Source organism: Gymnoscopelus microlampas (assembly GCF_963454915.1).
Source record: "Gymnoscopelus microlampas genome assembly, chromosome: 11".
NCBI lineage: Eukaryota > Metazoa > Chordata > Actinopteri > Myctophiformes > Myctophidae > Gymnoscopelus > Gymnoscopelus microlampas.
The window spans coordinates 772599-799781 of record NC_139948.1 but is presented as its reverse complement, the minus strand read 5'-3'; the positions used below and the strand labels follow the sequence as shown (position 1 = coordinate 799781).

General features: G+C 41.4%; 1 protein-coding gene across 3 annotated transcripts in view; it reads left to right on the top strand.

Annotated features, from left to right (window-relative positions):
* Positions 1–336: 336 nt before the first annotated feature.
* The window catches only part of yipf2 (Yip1 domain family, member 2), a 31307-nt gene continuing 4460 nt past the window's right edge, over positions 337–27183 (top strand). For all 3 annotated transcript variants that reach the window (XR_014601854.1, XR_014601855.1, XM_084072518.1), the window contains exons 1-8: positions 337–394; positions 3255–3320; positions 4891–5054; positions 6283–6363; positions 7921–8008; positions 22120–22236; positions 22881–23047; positions 26585–26767. Coding sequence is in view for 1 of the 3 variants with exons in the window: in XM_084072518.1 (XP_083928644.1) it covers positions 3290–3320; positions 4891–5054; positions 6283–6363; positions 7921–8008; positions 22120–22236; positions 22881–23047; positions 26585–26767 (831 nt within the window). In the remaining 2 variants the exon portion in view is untranslated. The remainder of the gene's footprint in view (positions 395–3254; positions 3321–4890; positions 5055–6282; positions 6364–7920; positions 8009–22119; positions 22237–22880; positions 23048–26584; positions 26768–27183) is intronic.

Genomic DNA, 27183 nt, shown 5'->3' with positions numbered 1-27183 from the left:
TCCCATCGCTGATTGGACCGTGGGATGTAAGCGTTACATGGTTTCTATTTGCTGATCATCGCTCATATCCGGTATAAAGCCCGCCTACTGGATCCGGTTACTTACAACCACACATTCATTGTCGCACACTGACCTTTTCCGTATCCGCTCTAAACCGGATGTGCAACCTGCAAAGTAGCTTGATCTCGCACTGCGCATACGCATGCGCAACGAAGAATTAGGATAACGTCATAAAAAAGAGCAGAGAGCTTATTTTTGTTGTGACACAGTGCGCATGCGCCACGCAGACAGCAGCCAATCACGGTTCGCCTCGAGAGCCCCTTTTCAACGTGTCCAGATCACGTGACCGCGTTGTGTACATCCGCGTTGAGCTGCTGTTACCCGTGATGTGAAGGTAAACCTGTCAATAATATTATATATTATAACATTATACATGTTAACAGCTTGATAGCGTTATCCCGGAAATGGCATTTATCCAGAGCCACTTATAGTAAGCATAAATATATTGAGATAGATCATTTACATCAGTGGTTTTCAACCAGTGGTCCGGGGACCACCAGTGGTCCTTGGGGGGCTACCAGGGGGTCCCCAGCTAAATTAGTTAACATAGCCTCAGAATCATTTTAACCACTTAGCTTTGGCTATTCAAAAAATAGCAGATCTACAAGCTCATAGCGTGGCACCGAGTGCCGCGCTATGAGCTTGTAGATCTGCTATTTTTGAAAAATCTTGAAAATGTGTGCATATCTTTGAATATAATAATGTTAACTCAAATCTTTGCATTTTCAGATGGGGGTCCGCGGCCAAATGTATATCAATTTAGGGGTCCCTGGCATGAATAAGGTTATTACGACTGCTAGAATGTGCTCTGCTAGAATGAGATCTACAAGCTCATAGCGCGGCACTCGGTGCAGCGCTATGAGCTTGTGATTGATTGATTGATTGATTTACTTTATTTAGTAAGACATGAGAACAACAGTACATGGAAGTACAAATTCGCAATACAAGGTCTACTAAACTGGAAGACTCATTAAAGCACTGGGCTTGTTTCAAATGAGTTCCCCACGCACACAAATCATGATGACATATAAGAGACAGACAGATATACACACTACTATAGCAGCCTGATCGCCAGAGAATTAGTATACATTGCGCGGATTTGTGCACGTCATTCCGTGCATAGTCGCCTAGAAAACCCCCAAATTCCGTGCATATGTATGGGGAGTCCCACGGTGGGCGTAACCAGTCGCAACCCGGAAAAACCAGGAACTAGAGCAGTCCCCACAACAACATTTACGATTCTGTGCCTATCGGTACGTAACTCAAACGGCGCTGAGTAGGCTCAAGGGAATGTCGCAATGTTCAGGACGGCAACTCGCTCGCTTTAGCTCGCTCGGTGGTCCTTCACACGGCGACAATTCCCTTGAGACTGCGCGCCTCCGAAATGGTTTAGTCACAATGGGGGAGATGCGAGGCGGCTATGCACGGAATTTGTGGTTTTCCAGTAGTCTGCACGGATTTTGAGAAACGTTGAAAAACGTTCAATGAGAACGTTTCCTCTGGCGATCGGGTTGACTATAGAATGTCATACAATCAGTTTACAGGTTACTGGTATGAAGAGTGAAAAATATGTACAAAAGGAGAAAGAGAGGGGGGGTAGGGGGTAGGGGGGTAGGTTAGGTTAGGACATGGGGTAGGTTAGGACTTGGACTGGGGCTATTTTTCAATTGCAGCCTCCTGAAGGTGTATCTTTAGGGCAGTTTTGAAAGAGAGTAGGGTTTTACACTCCTTTACTCCTTTTGGTAGGGCATTCCACATTTTTGATGAATAGCATGAGAACGAGTTACTTCCCTTTTGTTGAGCCAAAAAAGGGTTGGACAAGGTTTGTGGAGCTTCCTCTGGTGTTGTGATCATGGACATCATTAACATTTTGGAAGTATTTTGACAAATACAGCGGGATCCCAATGTTGTGGTGTATCTTGAAGACCAGGCCAATAGCAAGTTGCTGTACTCTGTCCTCAACCCTAAGCCATCCAATCCTAGCAAAATGAGCAGGGGTTAGATGGGTTTTGTAATTGAGGCCAAGAAGTAGCCTTACAAGTTTGTTTTGGGATGTTTGGAGCCTTGTTTTTAAGGCCTTGGAGGTGTTGTGATACCACGAAGTGCATGCATAATCATAATAACCTTGTATGAGGGCCCCCTGCAAGAATCTTCAGAGTATTCTTGCTGACTAAACGATCAATCCTCCACAAATAGAGTGTTGTTTACTTTTGTGGACCTTTTTGATCGCTTTTTCGGCGTTTTTGTTACCAGAGAGGTTAGCCTCCAAGATAGAGCCCAGGTAGGTAATTTCGTCCTTTCTTTTGATGACATCATCACCCACTTTGATCGTGAAACTCTCTGCCTTTCTAAGGTTAGGACTGGACCCAAAGAGGATGGATTCAGTTTTACCCAGGTGTAATGAAAGTTTGTTGTCGGAGAGCCAGAAGCAGATCTTGTTGAGTTCCGAGCTGAGAGTTTTCTCAACCTGCAGCCTGTCCCTGTCCGAGACTAGCAGGGCCGAGTCATCTGCGAACAGGAACATGTTGCAGTCGCAGGCTGAAGACATGTCATTCACATCTATCAGGAACAGTAAGGGTCCTAGTATGCTTCCTTGAGGAACACCACAAGTCACTGGGAGGGGGGGGGGGGGCTGGGTGCCGTTTACTTCCACCACTTGCTCCCTCCCTTCCAGGTAGGATCTCATCCAGTTCACTGACGTGAACCTATTGCTTTGAGCTTATTGATCATAATTGGGTGATTAACGGTGTCAAAGGCCTTCTGGAGGTCCAGCATGACCATGCCGCAATATTTGCCCTTTTCGACATCTTGTTTGATAGAGTCGTTCAAATAGAGAAGGCATGTGTCAGTGGAGTGGTTTGTTCTGAAACCAGATTGGAATTTGTAGATTAGATTTTTCTCGGCAAGATTGTATATCTGCTATTTTTGAATAGCCAAAAAAAATATCAAAATCGTTTGGAAAAGTTAGAATTTCACATACATCTTCTCTTCTTGGGGTCCCTGGCACAAAACCGTTTCAGATGGGGGTCCGCGGGCCAAATATATGTATCAATTTGGGGGTCCTTGTTTGAGAGCCACTGCTGTAGAATCCACAACGATTTTTAATTCCCCAGGATGATGAAGGGGGCGCTGTTCTGTTCATATGACATAATATTATGAATATTGAACCTAATCCTTCAAATTGTTCCCTATAGGTCTTGCATGAGGTTGCAGTTATTCCACAATCACAATGGCAAGTCCAGATGATCTGAAATTCCAAGGTAGGCTTTCCACAAATACTCCCTGATTAAAGCATTCGTATTATCGTCCCTTGTCGGGTGGAAAGGCTTGCATGTCCAAAACCGTTACTTTACAGCAGTGGAGGAAAAAGAGTCAAATGTTTTACTTAAGTAAAAGTATCAATACTGCAATGTGGAAGTACTCTGTTACAATTTTACTTGAGTAAAAGTACAAAATTATTGGTATCAAAATGTACCAAAAGTACTAAAATGTTTGAAAATAGCAGATCTACAAGCTCACAACGCGTCGCGTTGTGAGCTTGTAGATCGGCTATTTTCAACTAGCCTAGGTATAAAATAGGGCTAAAGTGGTGTATGCTTTATAATGTAATCATTTATAATCTTAAAAGTAACTAGTAACGTAAGTTTTCAAATAATTGTTGTGGAGTAAAAGTATTTTTTTTACTCGTATTTGCCTCTGAGGTGTAGTGGAGTAGAAGTAAAAGTATAGACAATTGGAAATACTCCAGTAAAGTAAAAGTACCTCAACATTTTACTTAAGTACAGTACTTGTCTGAGTAAATGTACTTAGTTACTTTACACCACTGCTTTTCAGGAAATGGAAAAGTAACTCTCAGTAACTCTGAGAGTATACAAACGGAACCAAACCCTTAAAGGAGCACTTCACCTATTTTTAACCTTATCTTCATATAATTGGTCCTCACTAATGCTCATTATGAGCTGGCACGATTTCTGTCAACTCACTCTGTGTCTCATCGGTGGGCTGTGGACAGTTCAGAAACCTGCCTAGTACCTACCACTGACATCATCGATGGGGATTCCAAGCTAATAGATACTACAGCCTTTAACTTCCTGGCATGAAAAGTTGGCATGCTGAAATGTATTATTATAAAAATAATAATAATAAAAACGTTTGACATATTGTTTGAAATGCTCAAATCTGCCAACCGATGATGTCACTGGTAGGCAGGTTTCTGAGCAAACATATGAAGATACAGGTCAGGTGGAACCAATCGGTTCCATTTGTATACTCTCTTGAGTTAAATTACTGAGGATCTTTCTAAGCTTGCAATGCGTCACACATTGTTTTTGAAAAACGAATTCGGAATTATTATTTGTATTTATGTGTTTATTTATGCATTCATTCATTTACTTACTTATTTATAAAACAAAATGGAAAATGTTCTAAATTTCAACACAGCATAGTATTAACATTAAGACCTGGAACGCATCTGTGTCACTTTAGATTTCTTTGGCTATTCAAAAGTAGCAGATATCCAAGCTCATAGCGCTATGAGCTTGTATATCTGCTATTTTTGAAAAATCTTGAAAACTTTTTTTTTTTCAAAAAACCATTAGGATTTAGAAAAATAAATGTAAGAATCGCCTCAGGTCTTAAAGGGTTAATATTAAAAAGAAAACATACTTTTTAATGTGTTCTTTTGAATACTATTTGTGTGTGTGTGTGTGTGTGTGTGTGTGTGTGTGTGTGTGTGTGTGTGTGTGTGTGTGTGTGTGTGTGTGTGTGTGTGCGTGCGTGCGTGCGTGCGTGCGTGCGTGCGTGCGTGCGTGCGTGCGTGCGTGTGCGTAGACTTTGAGGAGGTGGCGGGCCTGCTGGCGGCAGCACCGGGAGCCTCCACGGTGCCTCTGGTCACCTCCCCTCCTGCAGGGGAAGACAGAGGAGGAGGCGCCGCTGGTGGAGACGTGAAAGTGGAGCTGTCTGAAGACGAGGAGGGACAGGAGGAGAGCTCCGAGGTCAGTCCACTTAGTCGTGTGTGCTCCAGCGTTGACTACTGAGGTGTTAGAGTTATTTGTCATTATTACACGGCTTGGTTGAATGCTCGATTCTGATTGGTCAGTCATCGGTCATTATTTCTGGATAATGACCGATGATAATGACCGGTGAGACCAACGAGGAAACTGTGTAATCAGAGACTCAGAACACCTGCTCATATCAACCTGCGCTGCTTGGTTTTATGCTTTATCCAACATGACAGCCATGTAAACAAACAAACAATGTCATTTACAACTAAACATTGCTCTCAAGAATGTTTTTGAAAACATTTGAAGTGAGAAATAGACGATGCAATGACCGAAAAGTCATTCTATTTGATCCAGCGGTATATGGAATGGGGGTGAGTGTGTTTTGGGGCGAGTTTTCCCGTTACCTTATGGAATACTGTCATTTGTTTTCCGAGGCGAACTTGTCCGTCCAGCCCAATACTTTCATTGCCGTAAGCAAGGAAATACTTTGTTTTGTTGTTACTTTTCAGTCAATTTATTTATTTATGTATTAAGTAGCCGTGTAATAAGCGGGATAATGTATGGGGAGGTAGTCATTATTGACATTTAAAGCATAATCTTCAATAATCGGCTCGGCCTCGGTGCATTATCACCCTGTCGGGCTTTAAATTTCAATAATGACTACCTCCCCATACATTATCCCTTGCTTATTTGTCCTATACAATGTTTGTTTTCAAATTGTGACGTCTTTAAAATAGCATCCCACCACTAACAAAATCACCAATACAACAATGCTTAAAGTCCAACAGAAATGTCATTTCGATTCATATGTTCCGATGTTCAATGCCACAATGACATAGTTAACCCTTGAAGACCGGGAACGCATCTGTGTCATTTTAGATTTCTTTGGCTATTCAAAAATATCAGATATACAAGCTCATAGCTCTATGAGCTTGTTACAAATATATAGAAAGATTTGCACACATTTTCACGATTTAAAATAAATAGCAGATCTACAAGCTCATAGCCGCGCTATGAGCTTGTATAGCTGCTATTATTTTGGATAGCCAAGGTACAAGATAATAGTTAAAGTGGTTCAAATCTAAAATGACAGATGCTTTGCCAGTCTTAATGGGTTAATTGCAACTATTCGCATGACGTTTCATCTAACCAGCAGCATTCAGGCAGGCGGCACTTTCACTGCTTTAGTTGTCATCAACACATCTGTTGTCTATTCCAGCTCCTAGGAGGCCAACAGCCAACCAGTGGTTTCTGGACCTTTGAATACTACCAGTCCTTCTTCAATGTAGACACTATGCAGGTACGTAGGAGACGTCACTCTGTGCTACGCTGTGCTACGCAGTGGTGGAAAGTAACTAAGTACATTTACTTAAGTACTGTACTTGAGTAAAAGTTTGGGGTATTTGTACTTTACTTGAGTATTTCCAATTTCCAATACTTTTACTTCTACTCCACTACATCTCAGAGGCAAATATTGTACTTTTACTCCACTACATTTACTTGAAAACTTTAGTTACTAGTTACTTTTCAGATATAAATTATGATATTATAAAACATACATTAACCACTTTTTATCCCTGTTTTATACCTAGGCTATTTGAAAATAGCAGATCTACAAGCTCACAACGCGTCGCGATGCGACGCGTTGTGAGCTTGTAGATCGGCTATTTTCAAATATTTAGTACTTTTACTTTTGGTACTTTAAGTACATTTTGATGCCAATACTTTTGTACTTTTACTCAAGTACATTTTTTATTCTGGACTTTTACTTGTAACAGAGTATTTTTTATATTGCAGTATTGCTACTTTTACTTAAGTAAAGAATTTGATGTGTGGAGTTTGCATGTTCTCCCCGTGTCTCCTAGGGTAGTTAATACCCTCACAAAAACATGTAGTAATCCTGGTCACTATACTGCCTCCCCCTGGTCAGCCGGGGCGCCTGATGGAGGGGAAAGGAACTGGTTGGAATAACGTGTTCCTTCCACGTGCTACGTCCAACCAGGGAAACTCTCCCCTGTCAGATGACAAGAAGGTCAGTTGGCTCTCATGCATTGAAGGAGGCATGAGCTCGGCCCTGGCCTCCCTAGGCTGGTGGGGGGAGTGTAGTGCCCATGATCACTTAGCAAATTGGCACCGGGTGAAAAAAGGGGTTACAAAATCGAGGGATAAATTTAGATTTAAAAAAGTAAAGAATTTGAGTACTTTTTCCACCACTGGTGCTACACTGTGTTACGCTGTGCTAATGGCCTTTCAAACACCATATCATTACATACCGTACAGCGTTGGTTCTCAATGTGGGGACCTTGGGGGGCTTTTTTAACCACTTTATCCATTGATAAGTTGGCTATTCAAAAATAGCAGATGTGCAATCTCAGCAGCTCGTCACTTCGTGCCACGCTGCGAGCTTGTACATCTGCTATTATATATGAAGACATTTGGAAAAAAATCTCCAAAATGCTTGAAACATTTTGATTTTTTTAACACAGATTCTGAGGGTTCCTGGCAGAAAACGTTTTCAGATGGGAGTCTTCTTCGGCCCCCAAAATAGCAGATATACAAGCTCATAGCGCGGCACCGAGTGCCGCGCTATGAGCTTGTAGATCTGCTATTTTTGAAGAATCGTGAATATTTTTTGCAAATCTTTGAATATATATATATATTTTAAAGCGAACATTTGTAATTCAAATCTTTGCGTCTGGGGGGTCCCTGGAACAGAATGGGTTGAGATGGGGGTCCGCGGCCAAATACATATCATTTAGGGGGGTCCTTGACATGGAAAAAGTTTGAGAACTACTGATTTAGGGGAGCATGATCTCATTATAAACCAGTTGGTCTTCACTCTTTGGACACGTTGCAGGTACTGGACCGAGTCAAAGGGTCGGTGATGCCATTACCTGGCAGGAACTTTATCAAACACTACCTCAGGAACAACCCAGATCTATATGGTAAGCACTGTTTGATATTGTGTAGAAATCTGCCCCCCCTTCATACCCCTGAGGAAGACTTTGTTTGTCCAAATGCTGGTCTCTCTTTTAACCCCGTTAAGACCGGGAACGCATCTGTGTCATTTTAAGATTTCTTTGGCTATTAAAAAAATCTCATGGTGTACTTGCTGCCGCGCTATGAGCTTGTAGATCTGCTATTTTTTTCTTTTTATCTTGGACAATTTGTGCAAATCTTTGAATATTAGGGCTGGGACTCGATTAAAAAAAAAATCTAATTAATTAGAGGCTTTGTAATTAATTAATCGCAATTAATCGCATTTTAATCGCATATCAATATTTAACCTGAGAACAGTGAAAAGCATTTTCTTTCAAATGGATTTTGGCATACGTCTGTAAGAGTTTAAGCACATGTACTCAAGAACTGTACTTAAGTACAATTTTGAGGTATTTGCACTTGACTCTTGAGTATTTCCAATTTCTAATACTTTCACTTCTACTCCAGTAACTCTACTATATCTCAGAGGCAAATATTGTACTTTTTACTCCACTACAATTATATGAAAACTTCAAATAATTACTAGTTACTTTGTTACTAGTTACTTTGTAGATTACTTTGTAGATTTCGATTATTATTATAAAACATTACAGTAACTATGTGAAAATAGCAGATCTACAAGCGCAAGGCATTGTGAGCCTGTAGATCTGCTATTTTCCACCACTGGAGGCTGGTAGAGGGTGTTGTTGTTACTGTTGTTTTATAGTAGTTTAATTAATTATTAATAAAAATCGTGCACATGTGATCCGCACCGCATCGTGAATTGCGAACTGTGCCAGCAATTTTTCAATTTTCTTATACCTTTTTCAAGTAGTCACAGAATATGTATCTCCAGTATAATCGATCCCCTGATGGGTGCTAATCACTGAGGGTTGCACTGTGTGGTTTCACAAATGTCAACGAGGTCATTGGACCTTGTTGACATTAATAGGCTCTATGCACAGCAGCCATATTGGGAATGAATTGGGCCCCTTCCTTACTTCCTTCACAGGTGTTACCAATAATACTAATTAAGGCTCTGTTCTATTTAGTGTAGCATAGTGGTTGTCTTATTTTCAAGGACCCCCATAAGACTGAGAGTGTACAAATGGAACCAAATGGGTCCATTTGGTTCCATTTGTACACTCAGAGTTACATACCCACCATAAGGGGCCATTTGGGAACCAAAATGGAGTGTTTCTAGTGAGCCAACATGCACAATATCAGCACCCTGACCAGAATGGAACAGAGCCTTCATTAGTATCATTGGTAACACCTGTGAAGGAAGTAAGAAATGGCCCAATTTCTTTCCAATATGGCTGCTGTGCATAGAGCCTATTGTCTGCCTTTTGAAAATAACATAATAACATTGAAAAATACATAGTACCCCACCTAGGTGGGGTTGGCGAAAGGCCTACTCTGTGTGGAGTTTGCATGTTCTCCCCGTGTCTCCTAGGGTAGTTAACACATCGGGTGCCAGCATTTTTTCATAACAACTTACCGTGGGTGCCAGCATTCTCCCCATTGACTGCGCTTTGCTGTATAAAGCTTCCGCGTGCGTTACAAGCAAATCTACGCAAAAAAAAGCATCGATTCATGTTGTGCCATGAGCCTGGCTACAGCCTGGAACCATAACATTTCCCTCGCGAGTTACAACGGCGGGGGGATCGCGCATGACCGGTTTTCCCCAAGGAAACAGATTCGGAGATATAGGCGTTTCAAAGTAGGAAATAGACAGGAAGCGGATGGGAGCCATTTTTTTGTTTCCGGTGAGCTATCTGGCACTTCCTTCGCAGGATTACAATGGGTGCTCCCAGAGCTGCTCTAGCCCCGCCCGCGGGGAGAAAAACGAAAAAAACAAAAAGACTAAACTCACGGTTCAGACCGTGTTCGGCACCGAAGCGCTACTATGTAAACACACGGTTCAGACCGTGTTCGGCACCCGATGTGTTAATACCCTCACAAAAACATGTAGTAATCCTGGTCACTATACCGCCTCCCTCATGACAGCCGGGGCGCCTGATGGAGGGGAAGGGAACTGGTTGGAATAACGTGTTCCTTCCACGCGCTACGTCCTACCAGGGAAACTCCCCCCTGTCAGGTGACAAGAAGGTCAGTTGGCTCTCATGCACTGAAGGAAGCATGAGCTCGGCCCTGGCCTCCCCAGGCTGTGGGGGACTGGTGTAGGGCTGGTGTAGCGCCCAGGATCACTTAGGAAATTGGCACCGGGTGAAAAACAAATGGGTTACAAAAATCGTGGGATAAAAAAAAATGTTAAAAAAAAAAGAAGAAAAATACATAGTAAAAAAAAAGTGCTCAGGAGCCGAGATACAGCCTTTTTCAGTAATAAGTGAAACAAGAAGTGAATGGAGCAGCAAATCTTCAAATGATATCTTGGGTTCTGAAAGTTTTTTTTACTTATTTTTTTTTCAAAAACACGTCAAACACGTCATTGGCACATTGCGCCATTGCGGTAAAACATGTGAAACACAGATTATGTAATAATGGTGACATGCTATAGTAGCTTGTAGATTTGCTATTTTTGCTGTATTGTATGTTTGCCACAGATTAGGGACCCTGGGTTCTAGAGATGCGCGGATGGGTTTTTTTGTCACCCGAATCCGCGTTAACAAATTCATTATCCATCCGTCATCCACCCGCGGTAATTATATCATCCTATTTATAGATCCGCACCAACCGCACCAAATAATTGTTATTTTCCTGATGTTAGTTTTCTTATAAACAATGTCACTCACCACTGTTGCGATGCAGTGACTGTATACAATCCACAACCATGGTAACAACAAGCGCACGTCTTCATTGAGTTACTTTCGCTTTCAACCATGTCGGCTTTTTATAAGCTTTTTATAAGCGACTTTTGGGCTTGTTTGGCACATAGACTGTAATGGTTTGACACTTGTTTTGGGCTTGTTTTCATAGACCTGGCTGCTTATTTCTCTCGCAACCTACCTGGCAACACCGTACTCACACCGGCTGGCTGCAAAGCAACATGTAGTGAGCGGCTATTTTGTGCCTCGTGTAAAATGACGTAATATTAAAATACTACAAACGCAGTTAACGCACACACGGTGAAATGTAGTGCTTTTCAAAAGCTATTATAGGCCTATAGATTGATATCATTAATTTAATTCCCGCATTATTTCACCCGCGGTTTATCCAATATTAATTAATAATTATATTTGATTGACCCAAATCCACCCAAATTGCGGTTAACTGCGGCAACCGCGGCTAAAACCGCAATCCGCGCATCTCTACTGGGTTCCATGTGGTTAATCACTGTTAAAAGGCCCCGTCCTCAGAGACCCTCACACTTGGCAGGAAAAGAAAGAAACAAACCCCCCAGGAAGGACCCCCCCCCTCCCCTTTCCTTCCACATGGGACAGGTGCAGCACATGCCAAGTGGGAGATATTCAAATGCAAAGCTAACAAAGGAACAAAACGGGTCAATAGTGTTTGATGTATTTGGCAGAAGCCTTGTAGTGGTCTTGGCCCCCCTTTTTTACGATTTTTTTTGGGGGGGGGGTTGCTTTCATACATTGTCTGCCTGTACTGTTCTCAATGTGATGTCAGCAGTGGTGGAGAAAGTACTCAAACCTTTTACTTTGGCTGCCATCTTTTTTTTTTTTTTCTACAGTAGACTGCCTGTTGTAACTTAATGGGTTACAGTTAATTTGCATGATTGATTTAATTGCTGCTAAATTCATAAAGTATTATATTCAGTTAAAAGCAGAGTTAAAAAGGAAAGATTTCATTTAATAGAGTTTATTGATATTGTTATTGAGAAACATTGTTTGACACTGTATTGCTACTTTTCTAGTTGTATACCTAACGAGGGGTTAAGTAAAAACTGCATGTCCCACAAGGCTTAGCGGTAAACCGGATGTTAATAGATACCGGGTCAGTGTTGTTGTGCCAGTTCGATTGAGCAATACTAGCTGCGTGGATCGAATGAATGAAAAGCTAAAGCTAACCCGTCTAAAAGAGCGTTGTTTTGTACCACTTGTATCCATCCTTTTTTTCCTATATAAAGTACCAACTTTAACCACATATTTTCGACGTCCTGTCCACTACTTGACCGTAGTTATTCTACATTTTTTGGTGCCGAAACCCGGGAATTATGAGCGAGAGAGAACTCGCAGCAGCAGCTGCAGCCGCTGCTAAAAAGACAGAAGAGGAACGTAGGACAGATATGGAAAGAATGAGAAGAAAACGGGGTACAATCCGAGGTAGTACTACACGTCTTTTGAACCAGATAGACGGAGAAATAACGAAGCCAGATCCGGACATTGAGAACTTGAACACTTTATTGGACATGTTGTCCGCGAAGGAGGACAGTCTATTTGAGCTGGACAATGGAATTGAACAGCTAACCGCGTTGGATGACTTGGAGAACGAGATTGAAACAACGGAGGATTACAAGCAACGTGTCATCTCGTATAAGAGCCGCGCTCAGCGCATGGTGAAGAAAATGGCGGATCAAAGCCAGCAGCTCCAAGCACCAACGCAGCAAAGGGTGAGCGACGCTAACTCAGCTAACTCATTAGCACACAGACAGTCTGTGAAGCTACCGAAGTTGATCATTGATAAATACAATGGAGATGTCAGTAGATGGCAGGAGTTTTGGAGCCAGTATGAGACTGCTATTCACACGAATGATGCACTGTGCAAACGTGAGAAGTTTACCTACCTGAAAACGTATCTCACAGGACCAGCTGCAAAGGCAGTAGCAGGACTGATGCTTTCTGATGCTAATTATGACAGTGCTATCACGTTACTGCAAAGCAGATTTGGAAGGAAAGATCTGGTTATCAGTGCTCACATGACAAGGCTGCTGAATCTAACTCCTGTGAAGAAATCCTCTGATGTGCATGCATTAAGGCAGCTATATGATGAATGTGAGATTCAAATTAGGAGTTTGGAGTCACTGGGTGTAGTGTCAGACACATATGGGAGCCTACTATGCCCAATTTTAATGAAGATGATTCCAGATGACATAGCTCTTGAATATAGCCGTCAGAGGGGAAATGATGATGAATGGAAGGTTGATGAAATTGTCAAATTCCTACAGAAGGAGGTTCAGAGCAGGGAAAGAGCACTGCAAATGACAACGTCATACACCCAGAAAGAACAGAAACCAGAAAGCAAACCATGGAAGCAGTCATGCTCATTCAATGACACAAAAATGAACAGACCCAGCATGCAATCTGCTGCTGCACTGCACACAGCCAGCCAGAAGACACACAACTGTTTATTCTGTGACAGTGCAGAACACAAATCTGAAAATTGCCCCAATAACAGCATTCCAGAACGCAAAGAAAAGATCAAGAAAATGGGAAGATGTTTTGTGTGTCTGGGACAGAAACACATTGCAAAGTCATGCAAAGTGAAGGATGCTTCATGTGAAAAATGTGGAAGGAGGCATCACATTGCTGTGTGCACCGGTGAGAAAAGTGAGGTGCAGCCCCCCACTGTGACAGGAGAGGCTGTTGTGTCCTCAGTCATTCCTCACTCAGCAAAGATGAAACCAGATGGACAGAACACTGTGCTGCTACAAACTGCTAAGGCATGGGTGACAGGCCCATTAGGCAGAAAAATAGCTCGCTGCTTACTCGATGGAGGGAGTCAGAGAAGCTTCATCCATGAAAACCTTGTGAAGAGCCTGAAATTACCAGTAATAAGACAAGAGACACTCACTCTTCACACGTTTGGCTCCTCTGTTCCCACAATGTCACAACGCAACACAGTGAGAGTCATCTTGGAGAATGTCTGGGACAACCAGCAGAGAATTGAAATTGAGGCCATAGAAACCCCACAGGTGTGCTCAGCTGTGATGAAAGTTCCTGGTGACCAGATTCAACATGAGCTCAAGAAAAAGGGACTACAACTAGCAGACTTCCCAGGTAATGATGATGATCCTGAGCTCTCTGTCCTGATAGGAGCAGACTACTACTGGCAAATAGTCTCAGGAAGGGTGGAGAGACTGACAGAGACATTAGTTGCACTGGAGAGCACTTTCGGATGGTCTGTGCAGGGACCAGTGTCCATGTCAAGTGTCGCAGAGGCAACCTGCATGTTCATTCCACTCGAAGAGGACACACTTGTCTCCAAGCAACTAAGTGCATTCTGGGAAATTGAGTCTCTGGGTATCACAAGTGAAAACACACAGAACCCAGCAGAAGAAGAGGCTCTGCAGATGTTCGAGAGAACAACAACTTTCAAAAATGGACGATACCACGTGGAGTTGCCATGGAAACCAGAAAGAGCAGAGCTCCAAGACAACTACAGAGTTGCTAAAAAACGATTTGAAGGTCTGAAGAGAAGACTTAAGAAGGATGTCACATTCTACAGCAGATACAATGAAGTAGTGGAGGACTATATACAGCAGAACATTGCAGAGGATGTGCCAGAAGACAACGCAAGTGAAGACAATGTGAAATACTACTTACCTCACCACGCAGTACTCAGAGAAGACAAAGTGACCACAAAACTGAGAGTGGTGTTTGATGCGTCGTCTCATGAAGATGGCCGCCCATCCCTCAATGACTGTCTGCTCACAGGACCAAACCTGAATCCAGATCTCCTCAGTGTCCTCATAAAATTCAGAAAACATGAAATAGCCTTCATGGCTGACATAAAGAAGAATTTCCTGCAGATCTCCATAGTGGAGAGAGACAGAGATGCAGTGAGATTCCTGTGGCTCACAGGCCCACCAAGTGGAGAAGAGGATGGAGAGCTGCGTGTGCTGCGGATGACCAGAGTGGTGTTTGGGGCCTCCCCAAGTCCATTCCTACTCGCAGCTACAATCAGAAAGCACCTGAAACAATATGAAACAGAACAACCACAGGTTGTAGAGACATTAAGAGAGTCACTTTACGTGGATGATTTCATTGCTAGCTCACACAGTGTTGAAGAGGCCTACCATGTGACAACCACTGCTAAACAAATACTGTCAACAGCAGGCATGGACCTCTGCAAGTGGATGACCAACTCTCATGAGCTGGAGAAGAAATGGGAGGAGGGCACAACAAACCACACACTGGCACCAGAGACACACGGAGCAGTGCTCAAAGTGTTAGGCCTAGTGTGGAGACCAGAAACTGATGACTTCACCTTTGACCTCAGACCGCTATTGAACATACTAAAAGAAAAGAAGAACACCAAGAGAAGTGTTCTGCAGTCAGCTGCACGCATCTATGACCCACTCGGGTTCCTGACACCTTTCACAATCAGAATCAAGTGCATGTTTCAAGAAATGTGGGAGAGAGGACTCTCCTGGGATGAAGAGCTACCACCTGACCTGACACGAGAATGGCAACAGTGGTGTTCTGAACTACCCCAGCTACACCAGCTCGCCATACCAAGGTGGTATCGAACAGACATGCAACCAGAAAACAAACATGCCCTGACACTACATGTGTTCTGCGACGCAAGTGAAAGAGCCTACAGTGCGGCAGCCTACCTGCAAGGTGAATCACCAGACGGAGAACCTACAATGAGCCTAGTCGCATCCAAATCCAGGGTGGCCCCTCTCAAGAAAATGACACTGCCACGCCTGGAGCTCATGGGAGCTGTGATTGGAGCGAGACTAGCCAACAACTTAATGACTACTCTAAAACTGGAACCAAACCAAATAAGAATGTGGACAGACTCTATGATTACACTGCATTGGATTTGCAGCTCAGCTCAGAAGTGGAAACAGTTTGTCGCAAACAGAGTGACAGAGATCCAGTCACTGACCAACCCTGAGACATGGTCACACATCGCAGGGAAGATAAATCCAGCTGACCTCCCCACAAGAGGACAAAGTGTTGAAAGCCTGATACAGAACCAGCTATGGTGGAACGGGCCCAGCGTTCTGACATCACCTGATCAGTCAGAGGAGACTGAAAATGACAATGTTCCAGACAAGGTGAATGCAGAACTTAAGTCCAGTCAACAGATCACTGTACAGCTCGCTGCAAATGACACGGACCCCACTGAACCAGTGTTGGAGCTGGAACGATACAGCAAGCTGAAAAGAGTCCTCAGAGTGACAGCCTGGATAAAGAGATTCATAGCCAATTCTCAAACAAAAACAAAGAAAAGAGGAGAACTGACTGCTGACGAGCTCTTCGAGGCAGAAAAGTACTGGATAAAGACAACACAACAACAGAGTTTCAGCCAGGAGATCAAACAACTGAAGGCAGAAAAAGGCCTGAACAATGACTGCAAGATCAAAGAACTCAAACCTTTCCTGGATGAACACGAGCTGCTCAGTGTGGGAGGAAGGCTGCAGCAGTCTGACTTCACATTCAGAGAGCAGCACCCATGGATTATGCCCAATAAACACAGATATTCAGAACTGATGATACAGTCATGTCATGAAAAAGTGATGCACTCAGGAGTGAGAGACACTCTCGTTCAAGTGAGAGAGAGATACTGGATCCTACGTGCCAGGCAGCTAGTCAAGAGGACTGTGGCAAGCTGCACAGTTTGCAAAAGATTCAAGGCAAAAGCCGGAAAGCAGATCACTGCGCCCTTGCCCAAAGACAGAATAACTGAATCCCCACCATTCGAAGTCACAGGTGTGGATTTTGCAGGGCCACTGTATGTGAAGGCAGATGATTCTGTGAAGAAGTCATACATCGCGCTATTCACCTGTGCTGTAACCAGAGCAGTACACCTGGAACTGGTCTCAGATCAGTCAACAGAGACATTCCTGTTAGCGCTGAAAAGATTCATATCAAGAAGAGGATTATGCAAAATAATCTACTCAGACAATGCTAGAACATTCAAGAGAGCTGATCAGGACCTGAAAGAGCTGTGGAAAGCTATCAAAGAACCCCAGCTGTTAGAGTTCTTCTCAGAACGAGGCATCACCTGGAAGTTCATCGCAGAGCGAGCAGCCTGGTGGGGCGGAATCTGGGAGAGACTCGTCCGATCAGTAAAAACATGCCTGAAGAAAGTTCTTGGGAGAGCTTCACTCAACTTTGAAGAGATGTGCACAGTACTGACAGAGGTGGAAGCTATCATAAACTCTAGGCCTCTGACATTCGTGCACAATGAAGTGGATGAGCCACAGCCACTGACCCCAGCCCACTTTCTGGTGGGAAAACGACTGACCTCTCTGCCACCAAAGCCCTTCCCTGCTGACACACAGCACCCAACTGCCAACAAGGCAGAGATCACAAGAAGATGGAAGTACAGGCAGAGACTCACAACCAGCTTCTGGAGCGCCTGGCGTAAGGATTACCTGCTGGACTTGAAGTCAGCACACCGCTGTGACACACCGACGCCCACCCCACTGAAAGTGGGTGACGTTGTACTCATTGGAGAAGATAACACCCCCAGACAAACCTGGAAACTGGGAAGAATCACAGAACTGTTTACAGGCCGAGATGGACTTGTCAGGTCGTGCATAGTCCGCACTCCCTCAGGGACTTTGCTAAGAAGACCTATTCAGTTACTGTACTGTCTTGAGATATAATGAACAATAATTCATGGGGGGAGGATGTTGTAACTTAATGGGTTACAGTTAATTTGCATGATTGATTTAATTGCTGCTAAATTCATAAAGTATTATATTCAGTTAAAAGCAGAGTTAAAAAGGAAAGATTTCATTTAATAGAGTTTATTGATATTGTTATTGAGAAACATTGTTTGACACTGTATTGCTACTTTTCTAGTTGTATACCTAACGAGGGGTTAAGTAAAAACTGCATGTCCCACAAGGCTTAGCGGTAAACCGGATGTTAATAGATACCGGGTCAGTGTTGTTGTGCCAGTTCGATTGAGCAATACTAGCTGCGTGGATCGAATGAATGAAAAGCTAAAGCTAACCCGTCTAAAAGAGCGTTGTTTTGTACCACTTGTATCCATCCTTTTTTTCCTATATAAAGTACCAACTTTAACCACATATTTTCGACGTCCTGTCCACTACTTGACCGTAGTTATTCTACACTGCCAGACTTTTTCAATGGAAAAAAAAAGTACTCAGGAGCCGAGATACAGAATTTTTAAGTTTTAAGTTACAAGGAAGTGGATGGCAGTCTAAATCTTCGAAAAATCATATCTCCTTGGTATTTGGGTCAAAAAAAAAAAAAGTTTTATTATGATTTTTTTTTTTTTTTGAAAGAACGCAGACCTGCGTTCTTGGCAGCCAATGTGTTAAGTAAAAGTATCAATACCGCAATGTAGAAGTACTCTGTTACAAGTAAAAGTCCGTAATTCAAAATGGACTTGAGTAAAAGTGCAAAAGTATAGGTAGGTATCGAAATTTACTTAAAGTAACAAAAGTAAAAGTACTAAAATGTTTCAAAAAAATAGCAGATCTACAAGCTCACAACGTGTCGTGATGCGGGGCTAAAGTGGTTAATGTATGTTTTATAATGTAATAATTTATATCTGCAAAGTAACTAGTAACTAAAGTGTTCAAATAATTGTTCTGGAGTAAAAGTACAATATTTGCCTCTGAGATGTAGTGGAGAAGTAAAAGTACTGAAAATTGGAAATACTCCAGTAAAGTAAAAATACCTCAACATTGGACTTAAGTTAAGATTTGCACACATTTTCACGATTTTTGAATAGCCCAAAGTGTAAAATAATGCTTTTTAGCTCAAATCTAAAAATGACACAGTTCCAGGTCTTAATAGGCTAACAAAAAAACGTTTAAAAGTTTCTAAAATAGCAGTAAATAGCAGATCTACAAGCTCAAAATGCATCACCAAGTGCTTGTAGGTCAGCATTGTTTTTTGCTATTCGTCATACGGTACCAGAAGTATAGAGCAGTGGTTCTCAAACCTTTTCATGTCAAGGACCCCCAAAATGATATGTATTTGGCCGCGGACCCCCATCTCAAAATGTTTTGTTCCAGGGACCCCCCAGAAGCAAAGATTCAAGTTAAATATGTTCGCTTTGAAAAATATATATTCATATTTGCAAAAATGTTCAATATTTTTCAATATTTTTCAAAAATAGCAGATCTACAAGCTCATAGCGCGGCACTGGGTGCCGCGCTATGAGCTTGTATATCTGCTAATTTTGAATAACCAAAGTATAAAAGGGTAAAGTAGTTAAAATGATTGTGACACTATATGAAAACATTTTGCTTTACCCCCTCAAGGACCCCTGGTGAGAACCAATGGTACATAGGACTGAAAAGGTTAAAATGTCCAGGGGAAAAAAAAACGTTAGCAATATGCGCACATAGGGGTGTTCGATATTGAAAAAAAAACTATCACGATATTTTTCAAGAAATATCACGATAGACGATATATATCACCATATTTTTTTTTATGTTGATATATGCATATATGATGATTAATTATATTATATGATTATAACATTTTTATAAGATATGATCATGGGGCACGTATAATCATTATATTATATAATATAATGAATCATCATATCTTATTAATTAATGTGTTCACAGACAGACTACAGGCTACATACAGATAGATAGATGGATATAATATTCGTTTTTATGCTGATAGATAGATATATGTAGATATAATATTAGTTTTTATGCTGATAGATAGATATATGTAGATATAATATTAGTTTTTAGGCTGATAGATAGATAGATATATGTAGATATAATATTAGTTGTTATGCTGATAGATAGATAGATAGATAGATAGATAGATAGATAGATATATATAATATTAGTTTGTATGCTGATAGATAGATAGATAGATATATGTAGATATAATATTAGTTGTTATGCTGATAGATAGATAGATAGATAGATAGATAGATAGATATAATATTAGTTTTTATGCTGATCAGATAGATAGATAGATAGATATAATATTAGTTTTTATGCTGATAGATAGATAGATAAATATATGTAGATATAATATTAGTTTTTATGCTGATAGATAGATAGATAAATATATGTAGATATAATATTAGTTTGTATGCTGATAGATAGATAGATAGATATATGTAGATATAATATTAGTTTTTATGCTGATAGATAGATAGATAAATATATGTAGATATAATATTAGTTTTTATGCTGATAGATAGATAGATAGATATATGTAGATATAATATTAGTTTGTATGCTGATAGATAGATAGATAGATATATGTAGATATAATATTAGTTTTTATGCTGATAGATAGATAGATAGATAGATATATGTAGATATAATATTAGTTTTTATGCTGATAGATAGATAGATAGATAGATATATGTAGATATAATATTAGTTTGTATGCTGATAGATAGATAGATAGATATATGTAGATATAATATTAGTTTGTATGCTGATAGATAGATAGATAGATATATGTAGATATAATATTAGTTTGTATGCTGATAGATAGATATATGCAGATATAATATTAGTGTTTATGCTGATAGATAGATAGATAGATAGATATAGATATAATATTAGTTTTTATACTGCTGATAGATAGATAATCTATTCCTTTTATCCAGCTGTTGTATCATGTGACATTCAGTGTAGGCTGCTTGATGGTGAGTTAGTAGTGTAACAGACTGCTTCAGACAGAACATCTGACAGTCAGTGGTGGAATGTAACTAAGTACATGTACTTAAGTACAAATTTGAGGAATTTTAACTTTACTGGATTATCTTAAATTTTCAGTACTTTTACTTCTACTCCACTACATCTCAGAGGCAAATATTGTTCTTTTACTCCACTACAATTGAGTTACTTTGTAGATTTGTATTATTACAAAACACGCATTAACCACTTTATCCCTATATATACTCTCTTATCGCAACGGGTCGCTTTGCGACCCGTTGTGAGCTTGTGAGTATTTCTGCATTGCAGTACTGATACTTTTACTTAAGTATTTTTTCCAACACTGCTGACAGTAGCCTATTACACCTACCTACCTAGTAACAGTAGACTAGCAGGCCACACAATGGATCATTGATATGCATCCAGCTAATGTTAATTCATGGTGTTGATAAGCTTTTGTAAGCGAGGTACAAATTGTTTGTAATCGATACGCGAGGTCCGTCGATCCATTTGCGTGCGTGCACTCTTTATGCGGGCAGCGGTGACATCTTCGCTGTTTCACCCGCGTTTGGTTAAAAGTTATATCGAGTGACGTTCGAACATTGCAAACTTTGCAATTAACTTTAGTTTGCACCCTCTTTTTTTCCCCCCAAGGACCCCCACAAATCTAAGAGTGTACATTTGTACACTCTTAGAGTTACACACCTCTAAGGGGTCATTTGGAACCATTGTAATACAAAATATTCATTGTAATAAAAATATCAGATTCTCCACTGCCACCTTCCTCTTAGACCAACCCCCAACACACACACACACACACACACACACACACACACACACACACACACACACACACACACACACACACACACACACACACACACACACACACACACACACACACACACACACACACACGCAGGCCCCTTTTCCATCAGGGTTGAACCGGTTCCGTTCATTTATCCCGCCTAATTTGTGTTTCCACTGAGAATGATTGTTTCAGAACCCTAAAAGTTGGTTCGGAACGAGAACCAAAAATACTTGTTTTTTCTTGCCCTGAACTGGGAACCAAAGTGGGTGTGTCACTTTTCCACAGGTTGGAAGATGCAGATGCAATATAAACAATGGCAAAAGCAAGCGGGAAAAAAAAGAAAAAAGAAAAGGGAAACTGTAACTGCCATTGACGATAGAATTTCCCCCCTGAAATAGACACTTCGACCAGTCATAGTCGACACATTGCTGGTCAGGCCCGCAGGCCGTTTTGTGGCCGGTTCCCTGAAAGCACCAAGGTTCTAAGAATCTAGAACGGAACCAGTTCTAGAACCAAAGTTATCTTGGTGGAAAATGGTCCACAGACTCTCTCTCTCCACTCTGCCTTAAGACAAGCCATTAAAAACAAGACAAAAAACACACGCATAAGAAACACCCTTCTCTTTGTGTGTGTGTGTGTGTGTGTGTGTGTGTGTGTGTGTGTGTGTGTGTGTGTGTGTGTGTGTGTGTGTGTGTGTGTGTGTGTGTGTGTGTGTGTGTGTGTGTGTGTGTGTGTGTGTGTGTGTGTGTGTGTGTGTGTGTGTGTAGGGCCGTTCTGGATCTGTGTGACGCTGGTGTTCTCGGTGGCCATCAGCGGAAACCTTTCTACCTTTCTGAGCAAGATGGGAGACCCTTCATACCACTACAGACCCCAGTTCCATAGAGGTAAGACCCCAGTTCCATAGAGGTAAGACCCTTCATACCACTACAGACCCCAGTTCCATAGAGGTAAGACCCTTCATACCACTACAGACCCCAGTTCCATAGAGGTAAGACCCCAGTTCCATAGAGGTAAGACCCCAGTTCCATAGAGGTAAGACCCTTCATACCACTACAGACCCCAGTTCCATAGAGGTAAGACCCTTCATACCACTACAGACCCCAGTTCCATAGAGGTAAGACCCTTCATACCACTACAGACCCCAGTTCCATAGAGGTAAGACTCTTCATACATTGGCTAATAAACCAAAAGATGTGACACAACATATAACAACAAAACAATTGAAAATAGCCATTTTTTTTAGATTCAGGTTCAGACATTTAGAGGTTAGGTTTTTAGAGTTATGCCTGATTTACACTTTTATTGTGCGCTGGTGTTGTGCACCAGAAAATAGCCGATCTACAAGCTCACAACGCGTTGCAGCGCAATTAAAATGTTAATGTCCTCACAAGTATCGTAATACATAATACTGTGTGTGTGTGTGTGTGTGTGTGTGTGTGTGTGTGTGTGTGTGTGTGTGTGTGTGTGTGTGTGTGTGTGTGTGTGTGTGTGTGTGTGTGTGTGTGTGTGTGTGTGCGTGTGTTAACAGTGTCCATAGCAGCGGTAGTGATCCTCATGTACGCCTGGCTGGTACCATTGGGCGTGTGGGGTTTCCTGACCTGGAGGCAGGAAGCGGAGAGGCAGATCGGAGGATACTCCTTCCTGGAGACGGCCTGCGTCTACGGCTACTCTCTGTTCATATACATCCCTACATCTGTGAGTACTGTAGTACATACTTACGTTCAGATCAGTGTTAACCATATAGTTATAATACATCTAGAGGGCGGACTGCCCTCCCCCAGCTATTCATTTCATTGAAAGTTGCTCAGTGGCGTTTAACCCATTAAGATCTTAATGGGTTGAAGCACCCGGAAGTCTGCCGGAAGCACCAATATTGGGTGGAATATTGGGTCCAATAGAGCGGCCATAGAGTTGTGAGCAGGCACACTAAGGTTTCTACGGAGCCCCTGAAGGGACAACATTAGTAGGTTTCAACGGTAGACGCGCGCGCAGTAGCATTTTAAAAGCGGAACTGTTGCTATCCCAGATTTGACCTCCAGGGCGAAGGCAGGAGAATTCACTGTTCTACCGTGATTCTGGGGGCTTGGTGTTAACCCTTTATGACCGGGAACGCATCTGTCATTTTTAGATTTCTTTGGCTATTAAAAGAATAGCATATATACAAGCTCATAGCGAGGCGCGAGTGCCGTGCTATGAGCTTGGATATCTGCTATTTTGTAGATCTGCAAAAAAAACATTTTGAATATATATATATATATATATATATTTATTTTTAAGCAAACATTTTTTTCTCAAATCTTTGCTTCTGGGGGGTCCCTGGAACAACATATTTTGAGATGGGGGTCTGCGGCCAAATACATATAATTTTGGGGGTGATCTTGACATGAAAAAGGAGAACCACTGATATTATAGCAACATAAGTTTTAGTCTTTTTTTTTGTTTGTTTTATTTCCTGAAAAATAATTTTGGAGTTAGCTGATTTCTGTTCCGACAACAGAGATGTAATAATTGTGACAGGCCTCGTGAACACAGCTTCAGAACAATTCTTTAGGCCGATGTTCGCTGAACTAAATATTGGACCCAATCGCCATGAGCCACACAAACTTCACAACATTTTGATACTAAAATTGCTTTTTTTCAGAGAGACAAATCAGAAGAAAATCGACTTTATCGACTTTTCTCTGTCCAAGCAACACATTCTCGTGAGATCTTGCACCAGTAAACATAGTACATCCGTGAGATCTGCCGCCAGACGCCACCCACTTAGGAGACCATTTGTGTACCATTTGGCCTCTAGTGGCGAAGCGACAGTTGGACTATCTTCATAAATGAAGCATATTTGGTAGTCCCCCCTCTAGGCCTATTGCAGCCCTAACTGTAAGCTTTATCAAAAAGAAAGGTTTTCTAATCTAGTCTTAAACATAGAGAGGGGTGTCTGCTGCTTCACGGAGCAAAACTGGGAGAAGGTTGAGATGCCTGAAACGTAATACATTTCCTTAGCCCTTTAAGACCGGGAAAGCATCATTTGTGTCATTTTAAGATTTCTTTAGCTATTCAAACATAGCAGATATGCAAGCTCATAGCGCGGCACCGAGTGCAGCGCTATGAGCTTGTAGATCTGCTATTTTTTTTATCGTGAAAATGTTTGCAAATCTTGGAATATATATATTTTGAAAGCTTTTCATGATTTTTCAAAAATAACAGATATACAAGCTGCCGCGCTATGAGTATCTGCTATTTCTGAATAGCCAAAGAAATCTAAAATGGCAGAGATGCGCTCCCGGATTGAATGGGTTAATACCGATGTATCCATTCTTACATCAGTAGGAAAACGAAAGATGCCATGAAAAGGGCTGTTCACGCCAACACTATAACTTTAACTATAATTACGGACGCACGATATTGACATTTTGGCCGATATCTGATTAATTGCATAGCCTAATCAACAGATACCAACATTGCAAAGCTTCCAGTAGGGTTTCCCAGTTACCTTTATTATACTGTTATACAGTAACTGTGATTCTGGGTGCAGATGCAGACTTCAGTGCATCCTGAGCAAGTGCTGACATTTTACCACCTTCATGCAGTACCACTTGTCAACCAGTAGGTGTCCTACCAGACCACAGGATGTGTCATTAGAAGAGCACAGAGACCAAAGACTGCAATAGTATTGAGTTATTATACTCGATACTATTTCTCTACCATACAGATTGGTCAAAACAATATTTTATTCATACACAAAAAAATAAGTTACCTACCGTAGCTTTAAGTAAAATTAGCATAATAGCCCTGTGTAAAAAATATTTGTTTAGAGTGTTCAGTAACGGGAGTCTCCCTGTCTCTCCAGCTCTTTAATAAACAGAAAATTCATACTGTCAGAATATAGATCTATTTTTTCACTTAATTCAGTTAGACACTTCAGCTCGGGATTAATTCATTCAAGACTTGAGGCCGATTCTACAAAATGCCTTCTAAATCAGTAGTTCTCAAACTTTCTCGTGCCAAGGACCCCTTAATTGATGTTTGGCCGTTCTGTGACTCTGCTGCTGTGATACTACAGATGATCTGCGCAAGCATGACACAGAATCTGAGACCACAACCCCCCCCCCAGAAGCAGATATTAGTTATTCATTAACATTGAATCCTTCAAGGGCATAAATTAACATGCAGATCAGGTCATTTTACATTTCTTTGGGCTATTCAAAAATAGCAGATCTACAAGCTCATAGCTATTCTTTTTTTAATCGTGAACATTTGTGCAAATCTTTGAATGAATATATATATATTTTTTTTTAAAGTGAACATTTTTAACTAAAATCTTTGCTTCTACACATGTCATCTAAATCCTAACAGTTTTTTTTTAAATATGTTGCTATATATATCAGTGGTAATCAAACTTTTTCATGTCAAGGACCCCCAAAATGTTATGTACTTCAGAGATGCTCATAGGCCTGCGTCCTGCGTCGCTGACGCACAATATTGAGAAAGGACGCATTCCACGGGACACCACCATTTTGCATGGCCACGTCCTACTTTATCCTACTTTATAAACAATAAAATCCACGTATAAATCGTCTTAGAAAGAAGATACAAATAACAATAATAATCCACGGGAACCGCCATTTTGTGCATGCTCACTGCGCGGACCGAATTCTTTAGGTAACGCGTTTGCGTGTGACACACAACGAGGGCCGCCCCCGCAGTTGAAACGTAACGCATTTGAAAATAACAAACGTGAATTAAAAATAAACGATAAAAATAAAAGATTAATGTTAGTTGTGTAAAATGGCACCAAAAAAGATTCTGAGGGCAACAGAAAACATTCCGCATTGACTAAGCACAGGGCACCACGTAGGGTGTGAATTTTTGTGCGACTCATAAAATGTCCCTGGGACCCATCTAAAAGACCACCCTTGGGTCCCAGGACCCAATACATTGAAAACCTAGCAACATCACTGTACTTGGCCGCGGACCCCCATCTCAAATTATTTTGTTCCAGGGAAAAATGTAGCCTTATGTAGAATAGACTATGTAGAGTTATGAATTTGTTCATTTTTGTATCTTTTTAAATAATAATAATGATAACAACAACAATAATCATAATAATAATATTTATAATACAAATAGTAGGAAAGGTAATTTCACGACCAATACACATGGTTATTTTGGGGAAACGCCGGGTTAAAAGAAGTAGTGGATTGCCGTTTTAATTGGCTGGTCGTTTTAAACCAGGTGTTGTGGATCATCCCGTTGGAGTGGCTGCGTTGGATTCTGATCGTGGTCGCCATGGTGATCTCTGGCTCGGTGTTGGCGTTGACGTTCTGGCCCGTCGTACGTAATGACACCAAGGTGACAGCCATCTCCACCCTGGTGACAATCCTTCTGCTGCACTCACTGCTGGCCGTCGGATGCAAGGTCAGTCTGTGCCTAGGACTGTGTCGCCATCCTTTTTAGGATTTGAACCATTCCGACTCCTTAACCCATTAAGACCGGGAACACACCTGTGTCTCATTTGAAGATTGCTTTGGGCTATTCAAAAATATTTTTTTTTATTTTTGAATATCGATGCAAATTTGAGCTATTTTGGAAAAAGACATTATTTTAAAGTGAAAGTGGTTTAAAGGGGTATTTCACTTTAAAACACTTCTAGGGTCATTTTAACGTCTTGCCATGTTGGATTAATTAAAAAACACGTCCCTGCATCTGGTGACTGATATTGTCCTAATTAGGGTTTTCCCGATCCGATCACGTGATCGGGATCGGGGCCCTATCACGTGATTTTCAAAAGATCGGGGATTGGGAGAAAAAGATGGGGGATTGGGATTTCTTTA